General features: G+C 40.9%; 1 protein-coding gene across 1 annotated transcript in view; it reads left to right on the plus strand.

Moving 5' to 3' along the window:
• Positions 1-25231, plus strand: part of VPS13C (vacuolar protein sorting 13 homolog C) — a gene marked incomplete at its 5' end in the record, with an annotated part of 135437 nt that overhangs the window by 11588 nt on the left and 98618 nt on the right. Inside the window, 9 exons of the mRNA XM_080934608.1 lie at positions 2472-2567; positions 4314-4415; positions 14469-14578; positions 17142-17201; positions 18177-18236; positions 19980-20060; positions 20802-20859; positions 22755-22882; positions 24635-24741. Coding sequence (XP_080790734.1) covers positions 2472-2567; positions 4314-4415; positions 14469-14578; positions 17142-17201; positions 18177-18236; positions 19980-20060; positions 20802-20859; positions 22755-22882; positions 24635-24741 — 802 coding nt within the window. The remainder of the gene's footprint in view (positions 1-2471; positions 2568-4313; positions 4416-14468; positions 14579-17141; positions 17202-18176; positions 18237-19979; positions 20061-20801; positions 20860-22754; positions 22883-24634; positions 24742-25231) is intronic.

Below are 25231 nucleotides of genomic sequence, written 5' to 3' on the forward strand. Positions count from 1 at the left end.
GAAGTGATTCAAAATTGTACTGATGTTACTGCTAATAGGCTCCTCTGACCTGGAAGCCATATAAGAAATCCAACAGCTTTGAAAACTGAAGAGAAGTTGAAATTTAAAAGTGTTATTAGTTTTAATTATCTTGGTGTGCATCAGGCCAGGGGTGACATGGAACTCATATGCCCTTGGGGTTAGAGCTACAGGTATTTTCTATCTACCTGGTGTGGGTGCTTGGAACTGAGCTTGGACCCCATGAAAGAGCATTAAGTGTGCTTAGCCTAACCACTGACCATCTCTCTGGCCCCTGCGAAATGAAGTTTTTAATGCAGAAATAATTTGACATTTTATTCCTAGATTACATAACCACATAAAACTGACATGATTATATAGCTATTCAGCTGACCAGAATATTCTCCCTTGTGGAACATTATTTTATATCCTTTCAGTTTGTTGTAACAAGTTGTTTCAATGTTGAGCACCTTTCTATAAATACACCAGTGACACTGGTCATGTGACTTAGTCTTTCATATTCAGGAGTGAGTCAGATTTGATTGTTTTCTATTAAATCTTGCTAGCAGCACTGACCTAATGTCATTAGTTATTAAAATTATAATGAAGTGTAGAGCAGAGACTGAAGGAAAGGCCATCCGAAGGCTGCCCCACCTGGGGATCCTCCTATATCCAGCCACCAAACCCAGACAATATTGTGGATACCAAGAAGTGCATGCTGACAGGAGTCTGATATAGCTGTCTCCTGAGAGGCTCTGCCAGAGCCTGACAAATACAGAGGTGGATGGTCACAGCCAACCATTGGACTGAGAACAGGGTTCCCACTGGAGGAGTTAGAGAAAGGACTGAAGGAGTTGAAGGGGTTTGTGACCCCATAAGAGCAACAATTTTAACCAACCAGAGCTCCCAGGTATTAAACCACTATCCAAAGAGTGCACATGGAGGGACCCATGGCTTCAGCTGCCCATGTAGCAGAGGATGGCCTTGTTGGGCACCAGTGGGAGGAGAAGCCCTTGGTCCTGCCAAGGCTCGATGTCCCTGTGTGGGGGACTGTCAGGGCGGGGAGGTAGGAGGAGTGGGTGGGTGGGGGAGCACCCTCATAGAAGCCGAAGGATGGGATAGGTGGTTTCTGGAGGGGTAACCAGGAAAGGGGATAACATTTGAAACGTAAGTAAAAAAAAAAATCTAATACAAAATAAAGGAGAAAAACACACACAAATTATAATGAAGGGGACTAGAGAGAAGGTTCCTTAGTTCAGAGCACCTGTTGCTCTTGCAGAACTGGGTTCAATTCCCAGCACCCACATGGCAGCTCACATCTTAACTCCAGTTTCAGGGGATCCAGCACTCTCTTCTGGCTTCCACAGACATACATGCTGCCCCCAAAAAACCACACACACAAAATATATTAAGTACAAATTATAGTGGAGGAAGACATTTTATTTTTGGAACATGGAAAACTTGAGGGTAGGAAAGGTTAGGACAGCGTGTAGCAGTCATGACAGCTGGCTGGCACATTAGCTGTCTGCAACCTAGGAAGGAGGGCTCTAGAGACTGGGAAAAGAGAGAAGAAATGGCCCTGAAATGGTTTGCTTGTTTCAGAGTTCATATTGCCTTTCTCTTCTGCCGTGCACAGCCTTCTCATATAACACCAAGTGAGTTACGAATATTAGGCCTATAGTTCTTGAAAGTGGGTATTTTTACAGGCTTGTGTCTGAGTACTAGGCTGACCTTGAACTTGCTGTGTAGTGAGTCTGGCTTTGAACTCCTGATCCTCCTGCTTCCAACTCCCAACTGCTGGGATTACAAGTGTGTACCACCATGCTCAGCGCAATACCACTGTTTCTAAGAGAGAAAGTATGTTCTGCTTCTAAGTGATTCGTAAGTACATATTTGGAAGTTAGATTTGAGTTTTATAGCATTAGCAACATAAAAAAATGATGATACTGATTGGGAAACAGCCTTGCCTTCAGACCCTGCCTCTTCCATTGATAGCTGTTTGACCTGCTGCCCACATTCATAAAGAAGAGAAGGGAATTCTCTGCCTCTCGGTTCCTATTTGTACAGGCAGCATTTGCAGTGACTGTGCTGATGTAGTTGTTGGTGGGGCTGGAATTGTGTGTGCCATCTTCAGGTGTGTCCAGCGCTGAGCTCTGCTCCAGCATCCTCACTTGCTGGGCATCAGTGATTAATGACACTGAGCTGCCTTCTCCTCCTCCTAATTGCAGTGATTACTGTTGACGTACCTTAGGGTTTGTTTACCTTACTCAAAAGGTATCAAATCAAGTAACTATCATTAAGTCTGGAAAGTAGAAAATATACATTTTTTGAATATTGAATCCCCCCTCTTTTTCTGAGTGGCTGACATACTAAATGCCTTATGAGTTTTGTATTTTTCATGGGAAATGAGAAATTTATTTGTATCTTCTTTAGCCGTCAAGTAAGGATTTAAGGTGGAAATTATGTTTCTTTAGATAAATTAACTTTGAAGATTCCTTGGAAAAACCTCTATGGAGAAGCAGTCGTTGCTACCCTGGAAGGATTATACCTGCTTGTGGTCCCTGGAGCAAGTATGCTGTTTTACATTGTAACCATTCAGTGACAGTGCAATGAAGTATTCTAATATAACCAGGAAACTAGAATGTGTGCAGGAGGAGGGTCATATGTACACAGTGTAGTGACTGCATGCATTTACACACACACACACACATGCTTCGTCATGTTTGTGTACAGAATGCTTTTCTGTTGCTGAAAATTCAGTATGTTTTTAAGCTTATTGTCTGCAAATGATGGAGATGATATTCCATTGTATCTGAAGCTTTTTAAAAAGCTGAGATGCACTTGACAGATGGACAGTTGAAAAAGAAATTTAAAATCTACCAATATGCTTATTTATACATTTGAAGACTAGAAATTTTCCCCATATTTCATTGCTTCTGATTTTAAACAAGTGTTCTTTCACACAGGTGTAACAGCTAGTTTCTGCCTTAGGAATCACAGTATTTTAGTAATAATCAATATTTAGAAGGACTGAAGCGTAATACTTTTGGTTATTAGTGTTTTCAGCTAAAATGGACAACATGAGAACATTTTGAATGCTTTGGGAAAAATGACTCCCAGTTCCCAACCATGATGCAGATAGAATGTTTGTTTCTCGTCACTGTCTACAGCTCTGGGCTCCTTACTCAGTACTTACCACATTGAGTACATAGCATTAGCTTGACTTTTTCATACTTCTTGTGCCTTATAATTTTCACGGGATAGTGAGAAGGTAGCGATATTAACTGGGTTTTTTTTTTTTTTTTTTTTTTTTGCTGTTGTAGAATATTGGGATTGTTTTCCTTTCTGTCTCACAAAATGAGTTTTTTAGTTCATCATGTAAATATTGCCTTTCGTCACGTCAGCTTCCTATATCTACTACTATATTTCTTTCAATATTTTCTATTTCCTTAGTATATTATCAGATATGAGAGTACAGATAAAAATGATGTTATGATCATTAATTATTCCCAAAATACTTTGTGAAAACATTTTTATCAATCTACATTGACCCCAGATGAGGCCTGATTGTCTGCCTTTGCTTCTTTTATTTTCTTTCTTGTTTTTTTGAGTCAGGGTTTCTCTGTATAGCCCTGGATGTCCTGGAACTCAGTTTGTAACTAGGCTGGCCTTGAACTTGTAGATCTGACTGCCCCTGCCTCTCAAGTGCTGGAATCAAAGGCATGCACCACCACACCCATTAGTTAATTGTTTTAAAGATTTATTTATTTGTTTATGTGTATTTGTGTGTTCCTGTGTGAGGTTCTGCTCACCACATATGTACATGTTCCCTTAAAGACAGGAAGAGGTTGTCAGATCTGGAACTGGAGTTGTGAACTGACTGACTTGGGTGCTGGGAAACGAACTCGGGACCTTTGCAAGAGCAGCAAATGCTCTAAACCACTGTGCCATATCTCTAGCTCCCTTAAATCACTTTTATAGAAATAAAACGTTTACCCCTCAGGCAGTAGCAGCCAGCGTTCTGACATATTTCCTGTCTTCTGCTTTTCTCTTTAGGTTGTCTACCTCCCCTTTTTATCTTTCCTGTGTGTAGCTACCTTCCTTCATCTATTTTTTTCTTTTTTTCTTTGTGAGGTTTATAAACAAGTAGGAACTATTTATGTGTCAAGTTTTCGTAGGTTAATTTTAGGTTAAAAACACAGTAGTGTTTTTTTATCTTATAAAAACAATACTAACATGATTGTAATAAGGTTAAGGTTTTCCATTTGTTTACTGATTTCATTTTTTTTTTGTGAGAATTAACTGTATGCTTTTAGGTATTAAGTATGATGCTGAGAAAGAAGAAAAATCCTTGCAGGATATTAAACAGAGAGAACTTTGTCGAATTGAAGAAGCCCTTCAAAAAGCAGCAGAGAAAGGTACGTTTATTTTATTCATTAAGCTTATTATAAAACCTAGACCCAAATATATTTTAGGCATATTTAATGTCATTTTACATATTGATTATATATTTGTTTGTTTATGTATGTATGTTTCTGTATGTAGCCCTCGCTGTCCTGGAACTCTGTAGACCAGGTGGCCTGGAACTCAAAGACATCCACCTGCCTCTGCCTCTGGAGTGCTGGGATTAAGGTTGTCTGTCATTAGCACCCAGCTTCCATAGGCTTCCTGAAGCCCAGTTCCAAAGAATGAACCTTCTTTTCAGATCTTAAAATACTGTTTATGAATATTTCTGTGACCAACATCCAGGATCAATTGATTTTGTCTAGTGACTATTTTATTCTAAGTTTCTGAAGGCAACTGTGTTTGGAATGACATTGAGGTAAATGTATTGTGTGTGTGTGTGTGTGTATGTTCATTTACACATTTTGCACGTGTTACTACAAACACCTGTATGTTTGTGAGATGAGAGGGCTGGGGTGTCACGGCAGGAGATGTACTGCTGTGTACAAGGCTTGGCTGCTGTGACTGCTTCCCCATCTCTTCATGAGAGAAAGGATTTTCAAAACAAGGTTTTTCTTTAGGCTTCAACATTGACGTGACAAGCATTATTAGTCTGATTGAAGAATTCTTCTAGACTTCAGTCAGTTCATCTCTTTAAAGTCAAACCATGTCCTCTTTCTGACCGGGATACAATTTCTCAGTATTTTTGCATCATTTTTGAGTCATTTGCTGGCGTGTATATGGATTTCAGTGGCGAGGGCAGATAGTTCCTTATTAATAGGTGAATAGTTTTCAATTTTTATTCTTTCATGCTGTGTACGTCTTTCTTCTACAAGTAAAACAGAACAAGACAAAGCAGATATTAACTTAGAAATGATGTGAATTATAGTTACACACGAGGCGGGGAGGCTTTTTCTGTGGCTCTGGAAACATGAACGGATGAGTCCACTTTAAAATGACTTCTTGAGCTGAGTGTAGTTGTTCAGCTCTGGCCGCTCCGAAGGCTGACGTGGGAGACCCTGTGACCCAGTGGTGTGGGCAGTGTTTCTCAAACACTGCTCACAGAAACAGTATCTGCTCTCGGGGTTTCCAGGTCACTGTCATAGTCCCTCTTTATCCCAAGTATGCTGACTTTTTACTAGAAGTTAGTAATGCCAGCCTTAATAGTTTCCCCTTTTCTCTTCTACACTTTAATAAAGAAGGATGAAGCTTTCTGAGGGCAGTCCAGTGCTGTTTCTGGTTTCTGAGGGCAGTCCAGTGCTGTTTCTGGTTTCTGAGGGCAGTCCAGTGCTGTTTCTGGTTTCTGAGGGCAGTCCAGTGGTGTTTCTGGTTTCTGAGGGCAGTCCAGTGCTGTTTCTGGTTTCTGAGGGCAGTCCAGTGGTGTTTCTGGTTTCTTAAAAAAAATTATTTTGCTTCATTAGCATATGTAGAAATAGTTTAATAAAAATGAGGCATGCCACTTGAACACTACTGGAACTTCAATTCTTCCTATATAATTCCAAGAAAATGTATTTTCTTAATTTATACACACACACACACACACACACACACACACACACACATACACACACATTATCACATAGGTACACACAATGCACATATTCATCTAGGCATAATGGCATATATAGTTATAGTGATACATAATTATACATTTATAGTCACATATATAATTAATATTTTACCTTTGTGAAATCTTTAACTCCCCCTTTTCTAGGACTATTGTAATAGCTTAAAAATAATTTAGTATTTTCAGTGCTCTGTAAGAAAGGTGCAGTCTGGTCATTTCAGTAGTTGATGGTTTACTTGGCATAGTGATAATGACTTGGCTCCAGGCTGCCATGTCTGGGTCTGGTAAGGATCCGTGTTTTCTCTATGGTGGTGAACACCTATGGAGCTGGTCTGTGTTAGGTCTTAGGTCAGGCTGCCATGTCTGGGTCTGGTAAGGATCTGTGTTTTCTCTATGGTGGTGAACACCTATGGAGCTGGTCTGTATTAGGTCTTAGGTCTGTGCAGTATGTAATGCAAACATGGCAGCTTCTTGGGTGATAAGTTTTAGGATTTGTCAGAATGTATTTAGAATTCAGAAGGTGAAACTCAGTTTCACATACTGGTTTCTGAATGTAACGTAGATTAATTTAGGAATCAGAGAATATGCTGAGAGAGTATTTTTCTGTAACTGAAGAAATCTTTTTATCATTTTGACCACATTATAAATATTCTTTCCTAATTTCTGTAGATAAGCATCATCTCCTTGTGAGCTTTTTATGTGAATAATAAATAATGTCCTTTAAATCAGTGGTTCTCACCCTTCCTAATGCTGTGACTTTACATTGTAGTGATCTCTAACAATAGAATCATTTCATTGCTACTTCATAATTGTAATTTTGCTACAATATGTAAGTTTACAATATGTAAATATCCGATATATTGGCTATTTGTTATATGATACCTGAGGGGTTCATGACCCACAGGTTAAGAACCATTGTTTATCTGCTTTCCATCTTACCACATTACTTAATAGTTATTACTTAATTCTCACTCTTTCTTCAGACTAACATTCCCAGTCTTTCTTGATTTTAAAGTCTGGGGTACCATTGTCTGTGTAGAGACTCGGGGAGATAGGGAGAGAGGATGTTCTGCCTGCATGGATAGAACCCTCATATTGATTGACTCTAAAACGCATAGCTTCCTTAAAATGCTCTTACTGCTGTTTGGAACAAAACCTGACGTCTTTTATTTCAATTTTATAGAATTTGCTTAGCTATAAAAATAAGTTTTTTTCCTTTTATAGCTCCAGAGTGGCTTTCTGTACTTGGAAAAGTTATCATATACAGTGTCTCCACATTTAAAAAATTAATTGTGCAAGGTACTATATACACACACTTTAACAATCAAATGGTCCCCCACAACACTTAAGGTGATTGATGGCTTATAAAAGCCAGTTTATGTCTTAGGAGTCTCAGTGCTGTTGTTTTCTGGTTCACTAATGTCTGCCACTGCTATTTTTTTACACTAACCCCCTGTCTTCTGTTGGCACAAACCCAAAGGCCACAGGAAGATGCCCTTTGAACTTTTGCAAAGTCTGGATGGGTAGAGCTTTTAGGCCCGTTCTGGACTACGACAGGGTAATTGTTCAGTGTAAAGGTCTAATGATAGACTGTGACTGCGCTTCCTTTGGGGGCCTCCCTTTCATTCTTTGTTTAATCTGCTATGAAATGCACTCAGTTTCCCACGTAGGAATTGGTAGTTTTTTAGGTGTTTTCTAGCTCCTTTAATTCCTGTTCTGGTCCTCTCTACATATGCCAAATATATATACATGTATGTATATGTATTTGTATATATATAATTTTTTTCTTGGAGTTTTCCTCCTGAATTGCCTTCCCCCCCCTGGCTTATTTTTTTAGTGCTGCATGAATGAACCTCTCTTCCTCACTAGGCAGGAGCCGTACTACCGAGCTGCAGCTTCAGTGCCTGTGTAGTTTAGAATCTCCTTAGGTGTTGGAGTCTTGCTGAGCCTGTCCTGTCACTCCTCTGTTGAATTAGCTCTTCATTGGCTTCCCTGCCTCTTCTTTTGTTTCCTCCTGTGTTTTCTGGACACATCTAACAGTTCTCAGTGTGACTGAAAGTCTGCTCAAGGCTGAATGCTAAAATTCCCCCCTCCTGTTTTTAGAATATCACATTCAAGATCCTGGAAGTAGTAGTTCATACCTGTAATCCTAGTACACAGGAGGATTAGACAGGTGAGGTTGACTGACTATAGAACTGTTTCAAAAAACTAAACATACAGACATTCACACAGACACACACACACATAGACACATACACACAGACATACACACACACATAGACACACACACACACACACACACACACACACAAACACCCCTCAAGAAACTCCCAGCCTTCTAGACCTATCAACCAAGTAACAAAGAAAAGCTCAGAACACAGTATTAAGAAGGTTCAGGATTGCATGGCGTGTCTGCTAGTTTCTGAGTAAGCTGGAGGCGCTGTGCTCTACATGTTGCTGAAAATGGAACTCTGATGTCAAGCAATTTGAATTGGGCAAGTAAGGTGCTTGTTTAATGACAAACAGGAGAAAGTGTTAAGTCCCTTCCAAAAGGCTCAGGTAGAGTGTTAGGAGACTTCAGATGGAGTGACGCTGTTAAGTTGTGCAGTTCAGGGGTTCTGTGAATATGGGAGAAAGAGCTCTTCAGGTGGGGAGGTGGGCTAGATCGGGCAGAAAGGCCCAGAGCACATGTGGGGAACACTGGAAGTTAAGGGGTTTGAGAGAGTAGCGTGTCCGTTGGGAAACTGGTTGAGGTCACTTTAAAGAGATTTGAATGGTAGGGTGATGAGGTCAGTGGCCATGTTACCCAGTGCAAAGGTGAACCCCAGCCTCCAGCTGGCTGAGGAGGGGAGTTCACAAGCCTTTCTTTAAAAGTCTGAAGTTACGGTCTGGGCTGTGCTTCCTTTGGGTGGGAAGTGGAGAGGAAACTGTGCAGCCAGTATTGACTCCAGTGAGTAAAGGCTCTAGGAACAAGGTACACAGCGAAGTAAGAGGAGACTCTCTCAACTGCCTTTAGAGCCAGTGGCAGACATCGTAGGAACTTAATGGAAGTGGGCCACATGACAGGCAGGAGGAGAACCCAGGTGGCACTTTGTGTTTGTCCCAAGCCGTCAGTGCTGTTTACCTGCATCGTCCAATTTGATTGTTTCAGCTTTCACAATGGAGAGTTTTTGTTTGGATGTAAAAGGAAGGTTTCTGTGTTGAAAGAGTGGACATGGTGCCTGGGAATGTATCTTAGGGGCGATGGTTCTATGTCCCTGACTCTTCACATGTCCTGCAGTGTGGTTTCTGAGGTTGTGAAGTTAAGTTTGGGTGCATTTCCCACGCGTAACGAAGTGTCTTATAATGCTTTGCATTTTGGTTCCTGCTGCCGTGGGATGCAGGCGCACACTCAGGGGAGTTCATGTATGGCTTGGAAAACTTGCTTTACAAGGACGTCAAGCCTGGTGGGTATGCATGGTTAATTATACTTAACTTCATGAAATTGATGTTCTTGTTTATGCCTGAGCTTTTAGCGGAGTCCACGGGATAGTGCGCATCCTTGGGAAATATGGAAATGTAATTCACATTCATCCTCTTGCCATCTCTTCCCTTTCCCTCCCTCTGCAGCCCTTCACTCATTCACCGAGTCTTTGAGTATCTTCTGGAAAACTCTGTGCTGGGAGCTTGCTGTTTGCGAGTGAGCAAACACAGTTCACTGCCCCTGTGAAATTTGCACTGCCCTCCCCTTGGCGTAGTTTTAGTACAGTAATAGTGTTTCCCAACTGAGCGCTTTCTATTGCTTACGGCAGTGATTTTCAGATTTGTAAGAAGCAGTGAGATGGAGTATATATGTCATATATATTCACTTCTTTTAATACTTCATCCAGAGCCTAAAGGAGGACCCTCTGTTTCTTCTCCTGTCCTCCTGGTTGTGGGATCCTCTCTAGTCTGTGGTCCTGTAGTGTGTTGAAACCTGAAGCTTCACAAAAGTAAACTGAAGGCTGTTTGCTGTAGGATTTAGAATATGAACCTTAATGTACACTAGGGTGTGTACCAGATATTTAGTAACAGTTTCAATATTTTAAGCAAAGTGTTACGTCTTCATAACTCTTCAAGAATTTATCTTAGTTTCAGCACAATTTAGATTTGCTTTGACTAAATGGTAAGTAGGTCTACATCTCAAATTTCAAATACCGAGTGCTGTGATAGAATTCTTCTGCAGATAAACTTTTTTAATATATATGTTTATATTGACAGCGGGAGAATTTGCATGGTAGTTTGGCAGCGTTAAGTGGAATTATCTTAAGAGTAGTTTTTCATTTTACAAATCTAAGTAAGGTAGTGACCAATATGAGGACAGCATGGAGACTCTCAGGACCCAGTACAGGGCAGTGAACCGGCTCTGTTGTCACTGCTGCTGCTGGTTTCTGGTCCTTCTAGGAAGAATCTGCCTGCAAGTTATAGTGAATGCTTGTGATCTGTCCTAACACCTCACACTGTCACCATGCTGGTGATCCGTCCTAACACCTCACACTGTCACCATGCTGGTGATCCGTCCTAACACCTTACACAGTCACCATGCTGGTGATCTGTCCCAACACCTCACACTGTCACCATGCTGGTGATCTGTCCTAATACCTCACACTGTCACCATGCTGGTGATCTGTCCTAACACCTCACACTGTCACCATGCTTGTGATCCGTCCTAACACCTTACACAGTCACCATGCTGGTGATCCGTCCTAACACCTCACACTGTCACCATGCTGGTGATCCGTCCTAACACCTCACACTGTCACCATGCTGGTGATCCGTCCTAACACCTCACACTGTCACCATGCTGGTGATCTGTCCTAATACCTCACACTGTCACCATGCTGGTGATCCGTCCTAACACCTCACACTGTCACCATGCTGGTGATCCGTCCTAACACCTCACACTGTCACCATGCTGGTGATCCGTCCTAACACCTTACACAGTCAGGGCCTTGTCAAAGCCAGCAGAAGGCACAGTGAATGAAGCCTTAGCTGATTCATTACCTTTCTTCTTTTAGATTTTAAGGTAACCATGGTAAAATGAGGCTCACAGTGCAGTGAGAAGATCCCTTTGTCGATGGCACCCTCCTCTTAGCTGGGAGCTCACGTGTACTTCATGACAGTTTCCCTTTCAGTTTCTGAGTACACATTCTTCTCCTGCTTCATGTCACTTTTTTTTTAACATTAGAGCATCAATTCTCAGGTAGAGCTATTTTCATGGCAATATTAAAGCATTTAACTTGTCACTGAGTAGAAGTGTATATTCTGGTGTAAGCAATAGCTTGTACCTCAGTGGCCATGGCCTGACTCGAGGAGGGACAGCTCACTGGACCACTGGTCACTGTGTTCTTTGCTACTGTGCACTCATTACAAAAAAAAAAAAATGAAATATGCCAGTATTTCTTAAAGCTTTTTCTTAACAAAATAGAATTTTAATTTAAACGGACACTAACTCTTGAGCAGGTGTGAAACATTTCTGAATGCTGAGGTAGCTGTGTGAATTGTGTAAAGTTGCTTCTTCTGGACAAAGGCCATTTGTACTTCAAAGATTGACAGATTGTCATAATCTAAGTCTGAGCGTGTAGCTACTACACAAAGCAAAGTGAACCGGCATATTTGAGTAGTGACACTTGGTGCTTGTAAGGAATCAGAACTTTAAGAGCCCCTTATTTGCCACCTCGAGCTTGACAACCACCTCGTATGGTCAGACTTTGCCTCGAGACTGAGGTGATTGCAGCTCATTGTCCTCTTGTGTTAAATGTGGACTGAACATGAGGAGGCTCTGCCTCCCTCCCTGCTGCATGATTTACATATGCCCAGTGATTAGAGCCATGGCCGTCTGAAGGCCCATGTCACGTGTGCAATGGCCAGCTGACTAATTGACTGACTGTAATTAGATGATACATCTTATCTATAATCTAAAAGCCTAATTAAGATGCTTTCCTTGCTAAACCTGAGTGCACTCCTCATAATTACACAAGACCATGCAGACACTCTTCCATTGCCAGTTGCATATCTGCTTTGAAATCATATTTTCATCATGTACTTCAATCAGATCAACATATCTCCGCAGATTGAAGGCAGAAGCAGATATGTGACTCTCGCCATCTTCCACTAAAGCCAGATATTACATTTGTACAAATGTAAAATCATGTGATTCTTCTCACAGGGAATATATATATATATGTATGTACATATATATATGATGTTTACATAGTGCATATTTTATGTTTAAGTAGTACATAACTATAAGTAATCAAGTGATGTTTTAATATTATTTTGAATGAATTAAAATACTTTCTTTTTATTTCTAGCATCATAACTATGAATAATAGCATATATTACTTAAAATCTCTTCAGATCACTCATGCTTTAAATGTGACTCTAAAGGGTGCCAAGACCAAAGTTTTGAGAACTGTTTTAGAGCATTTGAGAGTCAGAAATTTATTCTTTATTAGATTAAATAGGGACTTTCTCTCAAAACTCTGTAGCACTTTTGTAGATTTAACATGGTTTTAGGAGGACTGACGTGGGGCCTCCCACATTGACGTGAACAGGGGCTAGAGCACTAATGGTCAGCTAGAGAGCTAATGGTCAGGCCTGGAGGCCCAGACAGCGCTGCCTCTCTCACCCTCACCGGGCAGTGCTTCTTCGAGAACTCAGTCCGGATGCTTGACTTACGGAGTGCAACCAGGAGCTATCACTGTGTTAGGAAATGCTAGTGGCTGCACCGTTCAGCTTCTGTTATGCACGTAAGGGACTTTGTCTGAAAAATCAGTTTATTCTTGTAATTCTAGCTCTTGTCTTAATTTCATGTTAGAACAATTTGGAAATATCAATAAAATAAAGTAGAACTTACTATATACAAATATATTCTGATCATATTTTTGTCTTCTGTTATGTTTATGTGTGGATGTTTCAGTTAACTTGAACAGGCATATTTTATGTGCCTTTGCTTAGATACAGATCTCTGTCTTTGGAAGCCTCTTGCTGGATGGGAGCCTCTTGCCCACTGGCAAAAAAATCAGGCAAACATTTCAGATACAGCACCCTTGTTCTTTATTAGAATTTTGGGTAAGGTACAGGCCCTGAGGCTGTCCCGAGCTGTGGAAAGCTTCATACAACTGGTGAGTCCAGCACGTGTGTTGGACACGAGGCAGCAACACTTCCAAGTTTGCTCAGTAAAGAATTTGCAGACGGCAGCTGATTGCAGCGCGGTGTGTAGGGAGGCATAGCATCGGCACCAGTGTGCTTCGAAGTTCTGAGTAACAGCTCTGCAGGTTCCCACACATGGGTGACTGGCAGGCTTGGCAGAGACCGGGCCTGTGTCTTACACACATATTTGATTTTATTTGTCAGACCTAGTATATTAGATGCAGTGGCACAGCAGGAGGTCCTTTTATCAGGAGGTGAGGATGGGGAGCAGAGTCAGGAGACTGGGCAGGACGGCCTCTGGAGGTCAGGGCGCGGCTGATGCCCGGCTGGCGGTTGAGTAGAACACTAGAAGGTTGGGTCAGAAAGGCGGTGGCTAACGTGAAAATGCCAGGTAAGAAGGAGACAATTTAGAGGAGTGCTAGCCGAATGCATGGGTAGTATACATTTATATACTTTACTTTCAGGAGCTATGCCTCATGCTAGAACAGTTTTGTTTGTGACGGTCATCTAGAGAGGCCATAAGCCCTCAACCCAGTCATCCCATTTGTATTCCTGAGCCCCTGCCCATTGCTCAAAACCTTTCCCTGCAGGCTCTGTGTCATCAGCATTACATTTCCAATATTTTGGTAACATTTAACTTAAAGCGACACTGTAGTATGCAGTTATAAATATTGAAACACCATTGGGAATGGATAAATTTTATCCATATTTTAATATAATTGTGTCTGCCTGTTATTCTCTAGATTAAAGTTGTTCTTTACTGCAGGATGTTAATACAGTAAAGAAAGCTTGTGAGTTTGTGTCTGTGTTGAAGTAGGTCAGTTAGTGTAGAGGGAGGTAAGTCTATCTGAACTTTGATGTCAGGAAGAATTCTCATATTTTCTTTTCTGTCCTCTTGTCTGCTAACTTGACTTTTATCCTTTTCTCACTGAAATGCTTCCACTGAGAAGGACGTAAGCGTAAAAAGCACAAAAAACATTTTAAGAAACGTTTTAAAGGTCTTGACCGCTCCAAAGGTAGGTACAAGCCGTTCTCTACTGTGCTGTTTATACACTTTGCTTTCTGTCCTGGAAGGTCAAATGAACGTTAGTGCACAGTTTAAATGTAAAACCGAACCTTAAGCTGCAAATACTTATCACATTCTGAAATCACTCTAAGAAAGGACCCTAGACTCCGTTGTAATTTCCGTTGTAAGTGCCATTGCTAAGCCTTTAGTGCTCTGTGGCCGTCGGTCCTGAGGTGTGTGAGAACTGCAGTTCCTGAGCTCCTGTTTGTCTCTTTTTCATAGATAAGCCCAAAGAAGCAAAAAAGGATACATTTCTGGAAAAACTGGCAACTCAAGTAATTAAAAATGTTCAAGTGAAAATTACAGACATTCACGTTAAATATGAAGATGATGTAAGTAATTGCAGTATTTTGTTGGTCATTAAATGTGTTTTATGATATTCTGTATCTTATGATATTCCATCTGTAGATTAACTGAGCCTAGTTTAAATTTAACATAGCCCCCCCCCCCCGCGCCCGTAAATATGCTCGTGTTTCACCCTTTCCACTAGGCCGTGTTGACCCGTCTTGCATTCATAAACAGTGTAAACCGTTGCACAACAGTTCGCTGCTCTCCGTGCTTTGTTTGTATATTCTATGAGGCATCTTTAAGAAACTAATTTCAGTTACATTGTCAAAACAATTAGTTGCAAAAGGTGCTGGAGTAACTTGGTGATGGGGTCAGCAGACACTCTGGTCAGTGTAGTTCCAGGCTCTGACCAGCTCCTTCAGTGGGCCTGAACAGCTCAGGAGTGCCCGCAGTGCGGTTACTTGCGGCAGCTCAACTTGGATGCTTATGTTCATTTGCCTCCCATTTGACTAGATTAGAACAGTACTGATAGGCAGGGCTTTATTTCCCCTTCCTGGGTTCTCTGTGGCAGTGTTCAATGAGACGTATTTGTCGTTTGAGGGGAAAAACCCCACCCTGTTGATCACTTTATCTCTTGGCTTTGTGGAGGTCTTAAAGTAAACTTTGCTAACTCAGAGACTCCTGCTTAATGCACGACAGGAAAATGTACCCAGTGTGTTATGGAAATGAGCTGTAGTTAAAGTTGTGTGGAGAAATGGGGCGTTTCTGTACTGTGGCCACAAATGCCAATGATTGCAACTGGTTTGAAAACTTGAGTGTTTTCCCTAAAATTCTAAGATTAAGAGTTCCAGAAGACCAACAACTGATTTCTGGTATAAAGTGTCTTGAAGAGGCATCTGCAGCTTTGTTTATAATAAGTTAGGTACAGAAGCATCTGAAATGCAGCGGGCAGTTGGATGGCTAACAGAAATACTATACATTTCCACAGTGAGACACTGTTAGGCCCGGAAACAACAGTTCTGTCACTCACAGCAACATGGCTGGAGCTGGTGAGTGTCAGAAGTTGAAATACACTAGTTACACAGACACCAATACTGCATGATCTCATCTGTCTGTCTGTCTGTCTATCTATCTTTCCACCCACCCACCCACCCACGTATGTATGTATGTATGTATGTATGTATGTATGTATGTATGTATGTATCTATCTATCTATCTATCTATCTATCTATCTATTCACCCACCCACCCACTCTTCCCTTCCTCCATCCATCCATCCATCCATCCATCCATCCATCCATCCATCCATCCATCTATCTGTATATATATCCGAGTATGGAGATTATAGGTATGCACCACCATGGCGACTCCATTATACATTTATATAAATTAAATATTTATATGTATTAACTACAAATAAAATACATAGTGATATTTGTGCTTTCAGCTACCCCGTGGCATACACACATATTTCCTGCTTGATAAGGGTCTATGTGACAAGACTACGGAGGAGTTCCATTTGGATGGTGTAGAACAACATTCAGTTTCTTTTCTTGTAGTTCATGCCTCCATCTCAAGCAAATGTGGCTTTCGAGCATCTTTCAATGGTCACAGACAACAACACCATGCACATTGTGACACAGGCTAAGCACTTACAAACATCACATATCGAAGTTCAGAAATAGAAAAGCAATTCATCCTTAGCCGGCCTGAGGTGAAAGACTTGGTAAATTAAATATTAAGATTCTAAAGTAGGATTGAAAGTTCAAGACCAGGCTGGATTACAACGTGAGATCCTGTTTCAGGATAAACAAAACCTCAGCAAAACACAAGACCCAGAGTCTTTCTTTACCAGGTACTTTTGAAGTGTAAGGGAAGTAAAGTTAGAACGGTCGTTCAGACTTCTAAAGATGGAGGTCTTAAGTGCTGGAGCAGCTCTTCAGTGCTGACATTCGTGGCATAGGAGCTGTCATAGTGTTTCTGTGGACACACAGCCATGTCCGCCCCCAACTCCTGTCTTTGCAGGGCCCTGGGCTGTGTGACTTCTTGGACATGTGTTTATCTACTGACCGATAAAAGTTTATTATTTTCATTATTAAGTTTACATTTTATTTTAAATTTCAATTTTTTATTCTTTTGAGAATTGAGTACATAAATCCTCTATTTATACAATTTCCAACCCTCCCTACTATCCCCTCCAGCTCCTTCTATGTTTCCCCAATTTTGTCTCAAATTCATGACCTTGTTTTTCAAATTATTATTTTTAGTTACACAAAAACAAAACAAAACAAAAACCCCTCTGAATCCATTTGGTGGTGTTTGTATGCACATATGTTTTTGACTGACCACGTATGGGGAATGCTGTCTGTTTTAAAGCTTCACCATCTTTCTTCCTCATTAATTAATTTATTTATTCACTTTACATCCAGATCTCAGTCTAGCCCCCTCTCCATGCCCTCCTCCCCTCCTCTTAGAAGGGAGACTACCCACTAGGTACCAGCCCACCCTGGCACGTCAAGTCACCGCAGGACCAGCACTTTCTTTCCCACTGAGGCCAGACAATCAAGGCTCTATCATCTTGTATTTTGTTTCCTTTCTTGTTTGCTAGGTCACCGATCCAGAAAGGCCGCTTTCATTTGGTGTCACCCTGAGAGAATTCAGTCTGTTGGTAATGTTGGTTTACTTAAAACATCTGTGAAATCTATAACGTATTAATGTTCTGAGATCAACTGAATTGTCTAAGGCACAATGTTGCTTTAAATAGTTTTTATGTTTCTAAAGAATTCTCTTGCTGCACATTTTCTCCAAGTTTACCATTTTCAGTAATATTTTCATATTTAGTAATTATTTTGATTTTTTAAATGTTACCACATAACAAGTGCTAAAGCATTTAGAAGAAATGAATGATGGATATTACACATCTGAGCTTGTGCGTGGTAATGTTTTGTAGGATCTCCAGAGATAGACAAGGTGTGTGTGTGCACACACACGTGTGTGTGTGGTGTGTGTGTGTGTGTGTGAGAGAGAGAGAGAGGGAGAGAGAGACCGGGATGTATTGTTATTGATGTTGATTAGATATTTTATAATACAGACTATTTTCTCTTAACCTCTTAAGTAATATATGTATAGGCAGAGTGTTTTTTTTTTTTTTTTTTTTCTCTTCTAAGTAACTAAATGGTCAGAAACATGCTTGGGGACATAAAGTAGCTTTTGATAAAGCAGAATATTCAGTAGCAGTACTGTCTGAAAGACCAGAGTCGGAGTTTTTTTTTCTTCTATTGGACAATTTTTTATTTACATTTCAAATGTTATCCTCTTTCCCAGTTTCTCCTCCAGAAACCCTCTATTTCATCCCCCTCCCCCTGCTTCTGTGAGGGTGCCCCTCTTCTCACCCACCCACTCCCCCCTGTACCAAAGCACACATGTGAAAGTCAGATAAACTTGTAGGAGTTTATTTCCCCTTCTACTATGTGGGTCCTGGGGTTGAATTCACGTGTTAGAGGTTTGGTATGATTTTACCCATTGAACCATCTCCTGGTCACTTTTCTTTCTATGTTGTTTGATCATTGCTTACAGACACTAGAGTGTGTGTGACACACGCTGTTTTGTTAGCGTTGACCTGTTGACCTTCTTTTCTTCTCAGACAACCAATGATCGATGGACTCCATGCATTTTAAATGAAGCAGAAAAAACCATATATAAGGTATTGTATTTTCCTGTACAGTGTTCAGGAATTTCTCGGTGGGGATCAGTTTTTGTGCTAATGTGTATAATATCTTTAAGAACTGAGGTAGGAGAGAGCAGCAATCTCAGAATCCATCTTGGAGAAGGGTCTCATTTCACTTGCCCCAAAAGTGTAATTATTTAGTCATTTTAATGCAAACTCTGAAAAGTGTTAAGTACATCTTAAGGATAGAGCAAAAGGAACACGTCTAAGCCCTTAGGAATTTTGGGAAGGCATGGGAATAAATATAAGCATATATGATTTATAGTAAATGTGCCAACTCTTGGTAACTGCTTCTGGCCATATAAAATGCTGGATTTGGAGGAAACTTGACTATCTTTATATTTATGATAAAATTAGCAAGTGTCATGCCAGGGAATATTGTGTATATGATTGTGGGCACCCTGATAGTACCTCTTAGTATGGTCATCTATTTTTAACATTTTAAGTTTAAAAATGAAGATATCTTTAGACATTTAATGTATTTATGGAATCAAGGCCAATACATTGGGTTCTGAGTGGTCTATATACAACCACTCTTGAGTTTAAAAGAGTTTGTATTTTAACTTGGCTGTCTTAATCAATTTGTTAAAGAACTTATTTCTGAACTTTAGACTAATATTTGTTGCCTTTGACAGATGTAGGTATTTCATACTGACTGGGAGTTTAGCACTCTCTCTCATAAAGCAGAAACAAGCACATGGTATCAGACATATTTTAATAGAGTTGACGTGTTCCTTGGCAAAGTTAGCTCATTAGGGAAAATGTGTTTAATATGGGTGAGTAAGTGAGCCTCAAATGCCTTGGATTTTTAAGGACTGATATTGTCTTTGTAGTTTGTTAATAAAGATGAGTCAGGGGTGGGAAAGTCCAAAATCTGGTTTGGATTCAGCTTTTACCATGTGAGTTTCTGTGATCACGGATCTGTGCTGAAGTTTAGGTTCATCCATCAAGGGAAGGGTCTGGATACAGACAACCTCCCAGATGGCATTTCATGTAATAGTAGGCAACTGAGGTCTTAGATGCAGAAAGAGTAATTTGTGGTTAAGCTGCACACCATGCATAACTGAGCAGGTGTGTGCTCTGCCTTTAACTGCAGGACTTGTCGGTGCTTGACATGGTTCATAAGCATGGTTGCCCTCAGCAGTTACATCTTCCAGTCTGTAGCTTTCCCAACTTCAGTGCCCATGAGGTCCTTTCCCACAGTCCCCTGCACAGCCACTGGTAACTGGAGGGAGCTTGTATTTTCTTATCTAGCAGACATTCTGTTAGATGCTAAATTTGTACTATTTGATAATTGAATGAGTATGACTCTCCTGAAAATATGTTCCCAGAAGCACATTTAAAAATTGTTTCTCATATCGGTAAGTTCAATTGATATGAAATACCCAAGTCTGTCAAAGGCAACAAGTATTATTTAAAATAGGCTATTTAACAAACTGATTAAGACAGCCAATTTAAAATAACATTTGCTCTTTTAAATTCAAGAGTAGTCATATGTAGATTACTCAGAATCCTGATTGTTTAAAATTTAAAATCAAACAACATTAAAAAAATTAACAAATGCTAAATGTACAAGTCCTATGTATATACCCTCCTTTATTTTTACCTGTTTTGTGTCCCTTAAAAGTTCAGAATTTCAGCAAACTTGAGAGTCGTTGTAGAACGCTGTTGTATAATTTTAGGGTGCTTGGCTTGACTACCTTCCTTCCTCTTGCATAGCTTGTGAAGCTGGACAGTCTCAGTGCCTATTGGAATGTTGGCTGCTGCATGTCTTACCGTGGATCAAGGGAGCACATCTTGGTAATTTCAGTTTTGTGTTGACATGCTAACCGTGTACCCTAATGTTTAACAGAGGGAGGTCCTTAATGAGGATAGGCTGCCAGTCATTTGTTTAACTGGCATCTCACTAAATCAGAAGTCTGAAAAAACTTTTAAACGCCTTTCCATCTCTTCAGAAGAGCCCGATTCTGAAGATCTGCTTGAAACCATTGGCGGGGAGCCCGCCATCCCCCCATCCCCGCCTTGGTGGTTCATCATTTATGTGGTGCTGAGTCCTGTAAGGATTACGGGTATTGTGAGAATGCAGCCTGTCAGACCTGGAGCACATGAGTCTTTAAGTCTTAGGGGAGCTATGAGGATGACTTTCTGCATGGCGGACGGGGGATCCAGGGATCCAGTGACCCAGTGTGCTGAGCCAGCATCATTTCTTCAGTTAGAAGAGGAAGGCTGAACAGCCACACTTTCTAGATAAACTTTAAGACTCCAGGAATGTTCTAACAGCCTTTGACTGATAGCATAGATATTTACCTGCCTCTGCATGGTTTTCATAGAGAGGAGTGTAATATGCTCGTAGATATTTAGGTCATTATGTATTTATTATAAAGAAAAATACCTGTACATTTATACAGTTATATTTTTCCTATGGGAGTTATTAGTAAGAGAACAATGAAGGTACAGATGGGAGAACCCGCTCTTTTTAAAAATTTTTGGCACATATGGCTAACTGTCTTTCTCTTTCATTCTCAACTTAAATCTCTTTAGGATCAACTGAAACGGGAAATTCTTACAAGTACAAACATCTCCCCAGACCATCAGTACAGTGAGTACCAGGGAGTGTCCATTTATGGAAGAGACATAGATGAAGTTGCTTTAGCAAACAGAATGTGTTAATTTTGTGGTATTTGGCATATGTGTATGTTTGGAGGGTAGCTCCAGGACTAGACCATAGCCACTCAGTACCGGAGAATGTTGGAGGAGGCCAGAGTAGCCCCTTTGACCTCCGCTTTCTTTTATCTTGTTACAGTGTTCTTTGTCCTGTGGTTTGGGATCCTCCCTCCCTTCTCTCCCTTCACCCCACCCCCCCCTTCATTTCTTCTTTCCCTCCCTGCTTTTGGGAGGGATTGTGGTATTCACATCACCTCTAGCAGTGTAAGCCAATCACGCTGGATGTTTTTTAAGTGAACTTTGTATTTTTTTGGCAGCTTCTCTATCATTTCTCTGACAGAGTTGCCTGCTTACCTATGTACTGTATCTGCTTTCCAATTTTAGTTTCATCCTGAGAAGCTACTACTTCGTTTTTTAATTTACTGAACTTCTTTGTGATCATCCTTAGCTTCCATGTTCGTTTCTTTCCATTTCTGGTTGTCCTGGTCTCTAGGTGCCCTCCTGACCTTTGTAACCCATTTCTGTAGAGGATGACACTTCCTGTTATGTCCATCCACCTGAACAAAAGTTTAAGGTGTTCCCAGTTTGTAAAAAAAATCTAATTTCATTGATTAAGATAGTTCAGGAAATATACATCTTAATTCTCAGGCACTTAAGTCAGTCAAAATACTGTACAATTTAGTACAAGTTATACTTACCATAAGGTAATAAGTATGGACTTGCTACTACTTATAGTGAAAAATATATCACTATCACTATTCCCAGTAGAATTTTAGTTTTTACTGTCTCTCAACCTTAAAGTATTTATAGCTTTTCTCATAGTTCTTTGTATATGATAACCTGAAAAACAGTATACTGGTAATATTTTCCTGGGATAACTTTATTTTTGTTTCTAAATTTTATCAATTACTAAGAAAAAAATTAGATTTTTATTTCTTCTCTTGTTTTAATATTTAAATGAAAAATCAGTTATTAAGTTATAGAGAAACCAGATGTAGACAGGAACTGTGTGTTCATATACTTACCTGGGAGCCCATGCCCCCAGGTAACCGTGGAGATTGGGTTTAGCAGCAAGCTGCTTAACTTATTTCACACAGATAAGTGGATCCTTACACTTTGCTTTCTATCTCTGTCCAGTTCTCCTTTTAGATTGAAAATGGATTTTAACGAGCTGTATTCTGATCACTGCTTCAGCCCCTCCCCCACCTTCCTCATATCACCACCCATTCACTCCCAAGCTTCTCTCTCTCTAGAACGCAGGCAAATACAAAACCACAGGAATAGAGCAGAGCAGAAAACAGACAATAAATGAAGAAGCCTGGGAGGCACATACACACGGAGATGCAGCACACACAGGAGAGCTATAAAAACACAAACTGGAAATCGTAATCTATACAATCAAAAGACCAGCCAAGCAAAAAATGCCCAGCCAAAGCATGAGACAGAAGTAAATGTCCCCAAATCCTATAGAGTCAGTGTTGTGTGGCCACCTGTTACTGGGCATGGGCCTGCCTGTAGCCATTTGTGCATGCGGTGAGACGCCCTTGGAGAGACAATGTTTTCCTTTGTGAGCAATTGCCAGTTGGAAGTAGCTTCTTGGTTAGGGGTTGGAGCTCACGTTCCCTTTCCCATCTCAGTGCGGGTCCTGTGCATGCTGTCCCCCTTTCTATGAGGTCATAAGCCTTGCGTATTTCTTGATAGTGATTTTATTATGTACTCATAGCTTCTTTGGCTTTTTTACTTTCAAAGTACATTATTCCCATAATTATTTATAGCTGTTCATAGTTAAGAGCATGTAAACCTACCTGACATGTTCCCACTTGATACCAGTTTTCCAGCCAATATCAGCCTCTGCAAAACTCTATATGAATCCTGGTGCAGAATCAGAGCTCAAAACACCCAAACTGGATGGGAACGTAGAAGTACAGAATATTGCCATTGAGCTGACGAAGCCTCAGGTAAGGCTCCAGTGGCAGCTCTGGTTTGGTCAGGTCTGAATCCTGATCGCTCTTGTGCTTGCCTTTGTCCTTCTCTATGGTGTGGTGGTACCTGTGCTTCATTCTCCTGATGTCTGATGAAAAAGATGGAAAGATTTAAGAACAAAGAGATTTCAGACAGAGTTTCCATTAATCTGATCTTTCCCCCAGACTATACTTGGTCTTATTAAACTGTACTGAATGGTGTTATTCCCTTTGAGATCATAATTGTAGAGAATTTCAGTATGCTTTTCTTCTCTCATTTTTCCTTCTCATATTTAGCTGTGTGTGTGTGTGTGTGTGTGTGTGTGTGTGTGTGTGTGTGTGTGTGTGTATTTGCACGTGTGCATGTATGTGGGGTCAAAGGACAACCTGAAGGTGTCATTTATCTTCCTCCACATTGTAGGTTTTGGGGATTGAACTCAGGCTTTTGAGCTTGGTACAAGCCTTTAACCTCTGAGCCATCTTGCCAGTTACCTTTTCAGTTTTTAACAGTTGTATTTATTTGTACTTACATGTAGTGTGTGGGCCTCTGTGAGCACATGGGCACTCATGCTTGCAGGAGCCTAAGGTGAGGGTATGAGACCCCGGGAATAACTGAAGAACTGAAGTTACTGGGGGTTGCATGAGCAGCCCCTGCTCCTAACCACTGAGCCATCCCCCCAAACCATCCCTATCACCTCAGTTTCTAATGGCAGACACTCAAGCACCGTTCCTTTAATTTAGAGCAGCTGCTTTTCCTCTGCTTGTTTCCAAGTGTGGCCATATACCCAGGGGGTTTGGATAGAGAACTGGAGACCGGAATTGAGAGGAAGAAAACTGCACTCCTAGTTTACTGTTGTCTAATAAACAGAGTGTAAAAGGCCTTTGTCATTTTAGATTTTCTAGTAGCTCCATTACCAGAGGGCACAGCAACTACTCTTCTTGCCTGGTCAGACTGGACTCACTGTATTGCCCAGGATGGGTTTGAACTTGCTGCAACCCCCCTGTCTCAGCTTTCTGAGTGCTAGCTTTATAGATGTGTACCACCATGCCTAGCTGAAAACAAACCTTAATAATCTATTTTACTTAGCATAATGTTTCTACAATTTATAACATTGTGAATAGAAAGTGTGGCTAGTATTTTGCATCCTTTCTCCCTTATGTATTTGAAAGAGTTTATTGTTGAAGGATAAGCTAGACACAGTTAGGTGGAATTCCACTCAGGAAGACTCACAGGAAGCGAGCCCTTTCTCTAGCGGGGCCTGAGAGCATTCCCCCTCCTGGTATGTTTCTCTTTGAACTGCTTGTCAGGCCGCACAGCCTCCGTAGTAGAGGGAGCGCTTACACAGCATCAGCTGTTTGTTAGCTGTGCATAGGTTTCTGAGCAGCTTTCGAGTTGGCTACTGTAGGTGTGCAAAACTGAGGGTCAGAGGAAAGGCGGCAGCCGCAGAAACACAAGTACAGTCAACACTGGCAGACATTTCATCATTTCTAAGGAACAGATATTTTAGAACATCGGAAAAAGGGATGTGTATCACTGGTTGTGACCAGTTCAGTAGCAGCACAGTTCTCTTCTATAAAAGAGCTTAAAGTATTAGGCTGCAATTTCTAATTGGCATGTCATGTTTAATCAGGTATCGTTAGTATATTATTGAATTATCAGAGATTTTTGGAGTCCTCTAGAAAAAGAGAATCAAAATCTCGTCCTTTTTGTTCACTGTAACAGACCTGATTTTGTTCTTGTCTTGATAGTATTTAAGTATGATTGACTTTCTGGAGTCACTGGATTATATGGTCAGAAATGCGCCATACAGGAAGTACAAACCTTGCTTACCACTTCACACCAACTGTCGGCAATGGTAAGTTAGAATTCCTCCCTCTCTTTCTGTCTCTCTCCCTTTCTGCTGTATGGTGTATGAAGGTGCACTTGCCTGTGTGGGTATGTATGGTGTATGAAGATGTCCTTGCCTGTGTGGGTGCGTATGTGTATGAAGATGTCCTTGCTTGTGTGGGTGTGTATGTGTATGAAGATGTCCTTGCCTGTGTGGGTGTGTATGTGTATGAAGATGTCCTTGCCTGTGTGGGTGTGTATGTGTATGAAGATGTGCTTGCCTGTGTGGGTGTGTATGTGTATGAAGGTGCACTTGCCTGTGTGGGTGTGTATGTGTATGAAGATGTGCTTGCCTGTGTGGGTGTGTATGTGTATGAAGATGTCCTTGCCTGTGTGGGTGTGTATGTGTATGAAGATGTCCTTGCCTGTGTGGGTGTGTATGTGTATGAAGATGTCCTTGCCTGTGTGGGTGTGTATGTGTATGAAGATGTCCTTGCCTGTGTGGGTGTGTATGTGTA

The sequence above is a fragment of the Micromys minutus genome, assembly GCF_963924665.1.
Source record: "Micromys minutus genome assembly, chromosome: 21".
NCBI classification, from domain to species: domain Eukaryota; kingdom Metazoa; phylum Chordata; class Mammalia; order Rodentia; family Muridae; genus Micromys; species Micromys minutus.